Genomic DNA, 10,503 nt, shown 5'->3' on the forward strand with positions numbered 1-10,503 from the left:
TCCCATGTCACAAAAGCGCCATACACAAGAGAGGTAAAGAAACTTGGCCACAGTGGCAGGGTTCCGCATGGCCCAGTCTTGGGGCATTAGAAGATTAGTGTGTCCTCAAGTTTCAGACCCCCTTTGCTTCGTCTTTTTCAGACCCCTTTTGCCCCCTATTTGCAGGGCTGTCATTATTCAAAGCTTTCATCTCAAGGTAAATGTGACTGGGCCGCTTGTGTAACCCTGAGAAATGCCTCGCGTCTGTGCACTTAGTTTCACAACTTAAAAGTACCGCAAGGCTCCATGCTTGGCCCACTTTTATTAACCTTACTTGCACTTCTTTGAATACCTAAGGTGTGGACACCTGTACATTAAATAGTTCTTTTGAAATCAGTTGTTTCAATAAATAGCATGTCTCCCTTTCCTGCACTAACAGCTTCTATTCTTCTGCAAACAGTTTATATCTGATTTTGGAACGTTTCCATGTGGTTTAATGGCATGCTGCCATAAGAACACTAGTTAAGTCATGCACTGATGTTGGATGATTAGTTCTGGATCACAAACGCCACTCCAACTCATCCCAGAAGGATCAAATTTTCCTCTATCACTCCAGAGAAAGCAGCTCTAGTAGTCTTTGGTCCAATGCTGGGGGAGGTTTATGACACAACAAATGCTTGGCATTGGGAATGGTGCCCTTAAGCTCGTGTGGTTGCTGTAGAGCATGTTCACTGACTGTGTCTATAATGGATGCATTTCAACATGCCTGAATTCAGAATGTGAGGGATGTCAACAAAGCTTTGGACATATAGAGCATCTTAAGTTTGGGTCACTGTTAAGGTTGATAAAACTCCAATAGGAGCAGCAGGATCTCTGAGAACGTTTTGATTCCTTTATTAACTATAATTTAACAATATGTAAAATAATCAATATTTTCATGCCATACTAAACCTAATTTTTCCCACAGATAAAATATGACTTTGCTATACATTCGGACAATCCATGCAGCTGTAGTTTTGCTGCTCTTATCAGCAACCTACAGTGCAATCAAGATGACTCAACGGCCAAAATATCAGTACACCAAGAAGCCTCCTCGAGAGCTGGTCCAGACGACTGCAGGCAAAGTCACAGTCACAGCCAGGATTGTGGACTACACCAAGCCAAAGGAACGCATTCCTGTTTTCACGCAAAGCACCACAGTTCCCGCCTACGTCGATTACCACTCGGACACCACAGTGTCCCCTAATGCCGTGCAGGACAATTACACTCTGGACTATAACGAATGCTACTTCAACTTCTGCGAGTGCTGCCCCCCAGAACGAGGCCCTCAAGGCTTAAAAGGGGACATAGGCCCCCAAGGTGAGTGGAGCTCTCAGAAACAGCTGCTATCTGCTTTTAAACAGTGAGTGTGTTCATATTGTGAAGTAGAATAGGACAGCGGGGCAACTTTAGACTCGACCAAAATCCATAGAGTCACCAGGTGGTCTGGATGGTTTGGAGATTCTGAATTAAACCGATTTTAAACATATCTCTTAGAGGTCTAAGCATTGACCTCATAAATATTGTTTGCTACTTTATTTTGTGGACTTACTTAAATATCTACTAAAAATCTGAAAGAGAGAATTGCTAATCTTTTTGAGGTGCTTTGTAGGACCTCCTGGTCAAAAAGGGGAACCAGGAGCCAAAGGTCCCCCAGGATCTATCGGTCCAGTTGGAGCTCCAGGATTTAAGGGAGACAAAGGTGAGAACTGTGAAGCACAGGTAAAATACTAATGTATCAGATTATAATTTGCTTTATAACATGAATCCTTGCATGCTATGCTCCAGGGGAAAAGGGTGAGAAAGGAAGCACTGGATCAGGAGGCTCTCCCGGCATCACAGGGAAGGCTGGAATGAAAGGTATATTTGCAGATTTCTCCCAATGACTTCAGATACTTGAAGCAAATGATAAAAATTGAAATGGTTGTTTCTGTTTAAACAGGTGATGCTGGCACCAAAGGTGAGAAAGGGGCAAGTGGTGTGCCAGGACCCAAAGGTGCCAAAGGTGAAAAGGGAGAACCCAGTGAGAACACAACTAAAGGTGACAAGGGTGCGCCAGGCAAAGATGGACCGCCAGGATCACCAGGTACCACTGGAGATAAAGGAGAGAAGGGTGAGAGGGGAGAATGTGGCCTGCTGGGAGAGAGGGGACAGAAAGGAGAACCAGGAGATCCAGGGCCACAGGGAGTGAGGGGAGATCCTGGACCATCGGGACAACATGGAATGCATGGGAGTCCTGGAATTCCTGGAGAACGGGGAGAACCTGGGAGCCCTGGTGCCAAAGGGGAATCTGGAATTCGAGGCCCTCAAGGGATGAAAGGTTTGAGAGGTCTCAGAGGAATAAAAGGTGACAGAGGTCCTCAAGGGAAACGAGGGGATCGTGGACTTCGAGGGATGAAAGGTACAGCAGGCGACACTGTAGGACGGCTACGCTCTGCATTCAGCGTCGGCCTGTACCCCAGCAAGTCTTTCCCAGCATCTGGCTTCCCAGTCCGCTTCGACAAGATCTTCTACAATGGAGAAAACCATTACGATGTTGCCACTAGCAAGTTCAACTGCACCCACCCCGGGGTTTATGTCTTTTCCTACCAGTTGACAGTCAGAAACAAGCCCTTGCGTGCCGCACTGGTCGTCAACGGGGTTCGCAAACTGCGCTCTCGAGACACCCTTTATGGTCAGGACATAGATCAGGCCTCCAGCCTGGTGCTCCTGAAGCTTACTGCTGGAGATCAGGTATGGGTGGAGACCCTTAGGGATTGGAACGGCGCCTACTCAAGCAGCGAGGACGACAGCACCTTCTCTGGGTTCTTGCTTTATCCTGACTGACATCCACTCTGAATCACAAAAAACTAGAACATTCCTTGCAATCCGCCTCGCCACTGTTTGAAGATGAAATTTCAGTCTCTAAGCAGAATCTGCCTTTTTTTTTTGCTTATATATAACGATCCCTCCTTAATACTCAACCTGACTTTTTGTGAACATTTAACATCTTTTCACACAGGTGTCCAGAAGCAGTCCTAACACGGGAGGAAGAGCAAAATGATTTCAGAGCACTTTTAGAATTCCAAAGTAATTCCAGAACATAAGAATTACTTCCTGGTTTCTACACCCATTTTCAATTAAATCAGCTTAACTCACCCTGAAGGTGCAGTTTATCCATGTGTGGATTGTGGATCACTGCTGTGTCCGAGCCACTCGAAGCAGAGCAACACATACTAACACACCACCAACATATCAGTGTCACTGCAGGGTTGAGTACGATCCACCAACCAAATCATACACTGCTCGAGAAAGTGTCACTGTGGTGCTACCATCTGTACCTTCAGTTTGGGAACATAACTGTACCTTAATCTATCATAATTGCAGCTATAAAAATTGTGTAGCTTGCATACGCCCAATTTCATCTCCAGGAGCTTCATTATATTTTAAAAAATGTACACAGTTCTGTAATGAAATGTTACATATATTCACCTCTCCTTCTGTAGAAGAGAATGTAATGCAACTGGGAACAAAAATGGACATTAAAACTGTTGTACTTTTAAAAGGTGCATTTACACTGTTTGTACCTTTAGTGACCATTTAATGGTAATGTACCTCTATCGTACTCCCCCCCCCCCCCCCCCCCGCCGACAGTGTACCTGCTCAGCTCTGCTCCGAGTGTCCTGACCATTGAAGAACAGGGGAAAAGGGAGCCAAAAAGTATGCAGAGCAATATACGGACAACAGCCTGTAACTTCAGAACTACAAAGTGACCTGTACGGCCAGTGAATCTGAGACAATAGACAATGAACGTAAAAACAAGGATGTAATTTGAATGAATGTCTGATCGGTGTAAATTAATAGTAAAACATACTTTTCGCAGGCATTGTGTAAAAGCTTGTAGGAAATCCATATTTACATTTTTTTTTTAATTCTTGTTTTCCAAACAGACTGGGATTGCTAGAGAAAATTCCACTGTTACTAAACCAATAAACCAGAATATTGGAAGAACAATGGAAGTAAAACACAACACACTGTAAACATTAAAGAGTATTTGTTTATTTCCAGAGTCTCATTAGAAAATTCCTGAATGCATCACCTTTATTACATAAAAAACTATTACTGGCTGTTTTCTCAATCTGAATTATGTCTTCATACAAGTTTTAACGCATTAAAGTACTACACTCTCATACCTACAGAACAGAGCAGTAGTGTGCAATGACAGGCCTTGCATGGCTGGTTATGAGTACCCTATATCTTATCCTCATCCTGTGTTCGGAACGTTCAGTTTTCCTTTGACATTTTGATAAATAAACAATCTCTGACTCTGAATATTACTGCATATATTATATCTCTAAAATAGAGCTCTGTCTAATACAAATGGCTCTAGGGGTGTTATGCAACCGAGCCTAAGAACCTTACAGATGCTTGTGATGTTCGAATGTTGAGTAATGTCATTCATTATATGAGAGAGCTAATATCAACCTTATATCTGTCTGATATAAATATGTAATCAGCTATCACTAGAAGCTTAAGACATAGCTCGATGTTTAAGATGAGTATTGCTTTATGGCTTGTTACGAAGAAAGGATTCTCTTTGCTAATGTGCACTGTACAATGTAGAAACAGTGTGTTTATTATAGATGGTCCGTAACGTTTATCCATATGACATAAAGAAAACAGTGTTGCTGTGTGAGTAATTTTGTTTTATATATGAAATCAGGCAATTTTGCATATGTATTAAAAATCAGTCATGATATATGACCTCTGGTAAGTTTCCACATCCGTCCTGGCCAAATAGTAGATGATGAATATTTGGGCATAATCCATCATCTAGAGAATTGGAAACAAGCTGTGTGGCTAAAGTGTACACTGTTGATTCCCCAATCAGGCAACCTACCCCTCTATATTGTTAAATATCCAATATGATTCAACTGCAAGTCCCTTTGAACAGTCCTTTCCAAATGTCATGAAAGTAAAGGGGGTAGTAGTTGTGGAAACTCAACCCAAGTGGACATACTTGATCTTGTAGTTCTTGTAGGATTTTAGGTCTGGAACTTGGCTCTAGGAAAAAAAGACACTGTCGTTACATGGTTATTAAATTCTCTGGAGGTTTGATGTGTAATTATTCAATGTACCAGAAACTTACCAAGTCTTATGACAAGTCTAGAACACCGCATTCCACATTAAACCACCATGAACTTATGTATGTAAAACTGTGGAATCACCTTTTAGCCTAGGATAATTATTATATTCGCCACTATATGTTCATATAAAGATGGTAACACCTGTCTTAGCTAGTTCAGCTTCTTTTAATGGTGAACAACTTCAAAAATGAGTGTATAGCTTGAATATTATATGTAAAGGGTGAGTCAAAATTCACGGGACACCCTTTTATAATAAATGAGGGGGGATGTTCGGAACATGGCCGCCATCTTGGATCAAGGGTTTTCTCCAATGGGAAGGTGGTCATGTAGCATATCAAAGAAATAAAAGGGTGTCTTGTGACATTTGACTCACCCTGTAGAAAAGCATGAAACACAAGAGTATGCTCTTTGGGCTTTGGAGCTGTTCTCTGAAGTCGGAGTGTTGTTTGTGTTCCAGAAACCTGACCTCACTGACTCTTGCAGCTGAATACCGCCAAATCCTCACGGAAATGTTGCAATAGCTTTACAAATTGCCAAATAACGGCCTGAATCTGAGGTGAAAAATTGGATGACTTTTGGCTACATAGTGTATCTAAGGACTGAAGCAAAATGTAAGCCATTACATAATATAATGTGGTTCAGAAATTGTGATGTATCTGTGATGGGTTTTAACACAGAAACGTTTTGACTCATACCTTTTTTTTGGTGTGATTTTGGACTAGTCCTGATCATTTTAATCTTCAGGAAAGTTACAGACTTCAAGCTTCACTGATTCACTATGTCTCTCCAGGTTCAGGGCTCTAACACGTGCTTTACAGGTGTACTCCCCTCCGTCGTCGTCCTCCACGTTGAAGATGGTGAATGTTGCACTTGACGAGCCAGGCCCCTGCCGCTTTCCATTTTTCAGAAAGAAGTATTCTATGCTCAGACCTTCTTCTCTAACATTTAACTGGGTCTTACAACTCAGGACCACCTTATCCCCTTTCAGAGAGCAATAATCGAAATCTAATTCCAGCACGGGAGTATTGAGTTTATCTGCGAACAACAGAAGGAAACAACAGTTTAAACACTACCCAGTTTTAAAGAATGCATCAACACATACAAATATGTATTAACAACAAGGAGTTCGTCCACCATTTTAGAATGGCTTTTGACTACATACTGGAACATTTCTGTGAGGATTTGACAGTATTCAGATGCAATAACTTTAATGAGGTCTGGTTTAATGAGCCTCGGATGCTTCAGGTATCACCAGAGATCCACCTTCTGATCTCAGGATGATAGAGTCCATGCTTAAACCAGAGCGTCCACTAGGGACCCCTGAAATTGATGACATAATACATAGAATTATAAACACCTAACATGTCTTACCTAACACAGGCAAATAAGCAGAGAGGGACTGAGCAGAGTGGTGCTCAGTGGACTGGACCCACGTGGCCCTGCACCTGTAAAGGCCCTCGTCTTTCAGCACAAGGCGAGGAATGACCAAGTCCTTGTCCTTCCGTTTCTGGACCTCAACACTGTCCTTATAGAAGATCACCTCCACCAGCAGCGGGTCGCCTCGGATACGGCAGGTCAGGGTCATCTTCTCTTCAATGAGTAAAGGCTCGGTTGGGATTTGCAGAAGTGTCCAACCACCTAAGGGTGAGAAAAGAAGTGAGTGTTGTGCCCCCTTGTGTTGGCTTCTTTTAATGCAATCTACTTCAAGGCCACATTTGATACAGTTTCAGTTCTAGGACAGTAAATCTGTGAATGTAATTTTTTACATCACCAGATGAAAATGATAAAATAGCTTTGTAGTCTATGATTGACACCCCTCCCCCCATTCCTTTGTAAACTAATAGAGCTCACGGTCCCTTATATGAGGCTGGAATTAAAGGAAAGGGGACCACCTACCATCCACATGTACAGCGAGTGGCTCACTGGTCATTGTCATTAAGGAATACGGCCAGATGTCTATGTCCTTCTCGCCACGACAGCTGTAGTTCCCTCCTTTTTGGACAGGAATATTTTTCAGGCTCAGGTTCTGTGTTTGAACAGACAAAGGAACACCGTTCCTGAACCAGAGGAACTTCCATTCTGTTTCGGGATGATCAGGAACACTGCAGCCGAGTGTCACATCTTCCCCAGAGAACAGACGAGCTTCCCCAGAGGTCACGTCTGCTCTAGCCCTCACTGGGAGAGGAGTGGGGTCTGCAGGGAAGAGAGGGGGGGGGTGTAATCAGTCAAGGTGGAGTGCACGGTTAGAAAAAGGCTAGCTTTGTCTGGATGTTTTTGTTAGTGGACTATTCTCAGTGACACTGAGGAGTTTAAAACCTCCAGCAGCTACTGCTGTGTCTGATCCACTTTTACCAGATCAACACGCACTAAGAACTGGCTGAATAGGGGCTAACAAAGCTGGATTATAGTCTTTAATCGTATAACTACACAGCGCTCGTGTGGACAGGGAGTGTAGAAATAATGAGGTAGCTTTAGTGTTATATTTTGAGACGTTAGTAGAAAGATGTAGCAGATAATTAGCACCATCTTAAATAATAAAAATTAAACAAATAGTAATATTAAAAAATATTAATAGTAATAATATTTATTACATACCTTGGGACTTCACATATGAAAACAGGGATAAAATGGCTATAAAAAAGCAATAAAAAGGAAAAAAGTATTAGTTTTCAAACAAATCATCAAACATCGGTTGGAAACGAAAGCGACAAAATCCCCAAATTTGTCACTTTACAGGAAAAGGAAAAGCCTTTCATATGTTTCACAACTCATTTCGACCCTTTCCATCGGTCTATTCATTACGAACTTTAGACACAGTGTAAATTACAGCGTTAAGTCTCAAATAATATAAAAATATGGAGATATATGTTTTATATGTGTGGCTCTGTTTGTAGTCACTTACCAATGGAGCCCAGTAAGCAGTGCATGGTGCTGTTGCTGTCTTAGTTGTGTGCTGCACTGTTTAAAACAGGGCAGTGCTTTGTTTTTTTTGAAGATGATCCTGAGTAACTCCCACTTTTTGATGCTTAGTTGGCATAAAAACAGGAAAAGGGCAATTACACATCTTCCTTTTTGGTTGTTCTGGTTCACCACAAGGCACAGATACATGAATAAGCAGAACACACAACAAAACCTGGAAATAACCAGAAACACGTAATAACAGAAAAAAAAAACCACAGAATATAATCCTTCATTTAATCATTTATAAACTTTAATTCTCAGGGTTTTCTGTATAAACGGCTACAATGCCTTTACAGATCGAGCAGTCCTCAGGCAAAGTCCATTTGTGCTGCAGAGATACATGCGTGCAGCAGCGGTGTTGGGGGACTTATGTCTTACTTATACATAAATACACAGTTTTGGGAGACAAACTACAACTATCTTTAATATATCAATGCCTTTTAACTACCGTTTAGGTCAGAAATACCATAAAGAGCCACTCTCAGAGCTAGAGCAAGTCTTAAACGCATGTCAAAATATAAAACAGTAAAAAGAAAACGTATAATGGGAGATTTCTTGAGACAGTATGGGTGCTGTGAATATCGCATCACTCCACTATTCTGTTTATTTTATAGTTGAATAGAATATGAAAACGTGTTCGTATTGTCTGGACTTCAATGCTGATTTCAATGCTGATTTTGCTGCCTTTAAATCACAGATGGGCCGAGACTAAAATATCATAAAGGGATCTGCCCAAGTGTGAGGACACACTTCCTCAAGTGTGATTTTCTTTCTATCAGGGGGTGTTAGGAATCTATAGACTTTCTCACTCATAATATTTTAACCTTAAAATTACTGCTTCAAATCACTGATGATGATGCTCCACTGAGTGGTAATAGGGAGAATGGAGCCCTCAGTTTTTGCTCATTTGAGTTCAGCACCGCAGAAACTACACTGTGTAACATTGGAGGAGAGTAGGGACCTACCCTGACACCAACTCACCCCACCCCATTGATTTCAGTACAGTGCTGTTAAATATAATTAAACTAAACCCAAATCTAACCTTGTGTTTCTTTAAGCAGGCGATTCATCATCGGATTTTACTACAAGGCTGGAAATTCAATGAATGAGGAGTGGTCCCTGGACTTTTAACAGGAACGTACGCAGACTATTCTCTGTAGCAAAAAAAAACCTTGTGATTTCTCACCAAAGCTTTACTGATCTGATATGTGACATTGAGTTACACTGAACAGCTGTTAAAACCTAGTACTTGCATTTCGAATGTATTGCTTAAATAAATTCTGCAAGGCAGCAAAACTGGAGTGCATCACATTCCCAGAAGCTGTATCAGTTTAAAAATATAGGTATGAGCTGGTGTCCACTGAATTAAACTTGTTCACAGTGCATCGTATCATTCACAATGTTAAAACAGCTCACGAGTTAGACGTTGAATTAAAACGATACCACACCGTAACCACATCGACTAACATATGATAAATTAGTTATTTTGATTGTTTACATTCAATCAAATAAATATTAAAATCATAAAGAGCTGTGGAGTCACTTGGTTTTAGATGAGCTCTCAAAACAAAAACAAAACAAAACAAATGAAATACTCCAATAAATAACAATAAACATCGCTAAAAGTCTAAATCCAAAGCATGTACAGAACAGCAAGGGAAATTCCTGATTAAACACCCGAAACCTTGCATTTCAAGCCTTTCACAAATCATTCTTTATGAATTAAAATGAGCCACAAAAATAAACATATTTTAAACTAGTCTGACACTATCTGAACTCAAGAGTGAATTCTATATCCTCAAGGCATGTTAAAAGTGCATAAGAACGGCTACTCTGTCCTGCCTTCAATTAAGCGTGAAATACGAGGACGACTGAGAGAGATGTGGCCAACATTCGTTCACCGAAGCTAAGAGCACAATGCTACTGTTGCTCCCTTCTGGCCGAAAGCCTGGATACACGGTTGATTCCAATATTAAAAGGGAATTCCACTGACGTCGCACAGTAGATTCACTTCAGTCATTGAGGTGTAAACAAAGCCATTCACATTGGGTGGATAGGAAATGGTGAATCCTGTCTACACTGAACCTTTTCAGGTAAAACCACTCTGAATGACTTTGTTTACTCTGCTGAATGAAGACTATAAGTTCGGTGTAATTCTCTTCGCTGTATCCTCAATTCCACGTGGTCTCCTTTGACCTCTCTCGTCATTGTGATTGAAAGTATGAACAGAACAATTAGCTTATTGCTCGTTAATCTGACTGTCTTCCTAACTGAGGTGTCTCAAGTTAGTCATAAACTCGATTCCTGGTCTCAGATGGTGTTGGCCAGCTCTATCTCATTAAGCAAAGCTTTACTGAATACATAAGCGTTGAGAGAAACTCAACTGTAACAGAACAAA

The 10,503-nt window shown here is 41.3% G+C and overlaps 2 protein-coding genes across 2 annotated transcripts; one reads left to right on the forward strand and one right to left on the reverse strand.

Moving 5' to 3' along the window:
- Nucleotides 1-953: 953 nt before the first annotated feature.
- LOC136684538 (inner ear-specific collagen-like) lies at nt 954-2,844 on the forward strand. The gene is made up of 4 exons (XM_066659204.1): nt 954-1,338; nt 1,631-1,720; nt 1,807-1,878; nt 1,961-2,844. The coding sequence occupies exons 1-4, from the start codon at nt 954-956 to the stop codon at nt 2,842-2,844; spliced, it is 1,431 nt and encodes a 476-aa protein (XP_066515301.1).
- A 1,222-nt stretch (nt 2,845-4,066) lies between these two features.
- LOC136684539 (high affinity immunoglobulin gamma Fc receptor I-like) lies at nt 4,067-8,113 on the reverse strand. Its single transcript, XM_066659206.1, has 6 exons — nt 8,047-8,113; nt 7,740-7,775; nt 7,041-7,337; nt 6,516-6,782; nt 5,840-6,179; nt 4,067-5,061 (listed from the first exon to the last, which is right to left on the reverse strand). Exons 1-5 carry the CDS (start codon nt 8,069-8,071, stop codon nt 5,878-5,880), a joined length of 927 nt encoding a protein of 308 aa, XP_066515303.1. The 5' UTR covers nt 8,072-8,113; the 3' UTR covers nt 4,067-5,061; nt 5,840-5,877.
- Between the last annotated feature and the right edge of the window lie 2,390 nt (nt 8,114-10,503).

Source organism: Hoplias malabaricus, unplaced genomic scaffold (assembly GCF_029633855.1).
Source record: "Hoplias malabaricus isolate fHopMal1 unplaced genomic scaffold, fHopMal1.hap1 scaffold_552, whole genome shotgun sequence".
NCBI classification, from domain to species: domain Eukaryota; kingdom Metazoa; phylum Chordata; class Actinopteri; order Characiformes; family Erythrinidae; genus Hoplias; species Hoplias malabaricus.

Excerpts from the sequence above, each read along its gene's own strand:
- LOC136684538 (XM_066659204.1), top strand. The coding sequence starts at position 954 with ATGACTTTGCTATACATTCGGACAATCCATGCAGCTGTAGTTTTGCTG. Across the intron at positions 1,339-1,630 it reads AGGGGACATAGGCCCCCAAG|GACCTCCTGGTCAAAAAGGG; the intron begins GTGAGTGGAGCT and ends GGTGCTTTGTAG. Across the intron at positions 1,721-1,806 it reads AGGATTTAAGGGAGACAAAG|GGGAAAAGGGTGAGAAAGGA; the intron begins GTGAGAACTGTG and ends GCTATGCTCCAG.
- LOC136684539 (XM_066659206.1), bottom strand. The coding sequence starts at position 8,071 with ATGCACTGCTTACTGGGCTCCATTG. Across the intron at positions 7,776-8,046 it reads CTGCTTACTGGGCTCCATTG|CCATTTTATCCCTGTTTTCA; the intron begins GTAAGTGACTAC and ends GCTTTTTTATAG. Across the intron at positions 7,338-7,739 it reads TTCATATGTGAAGTCCCAAG|ACCCCACTCCTCTCCCAGTG; the intron begins GTATGTAATAAA and ends TCTTCCCTGCAG.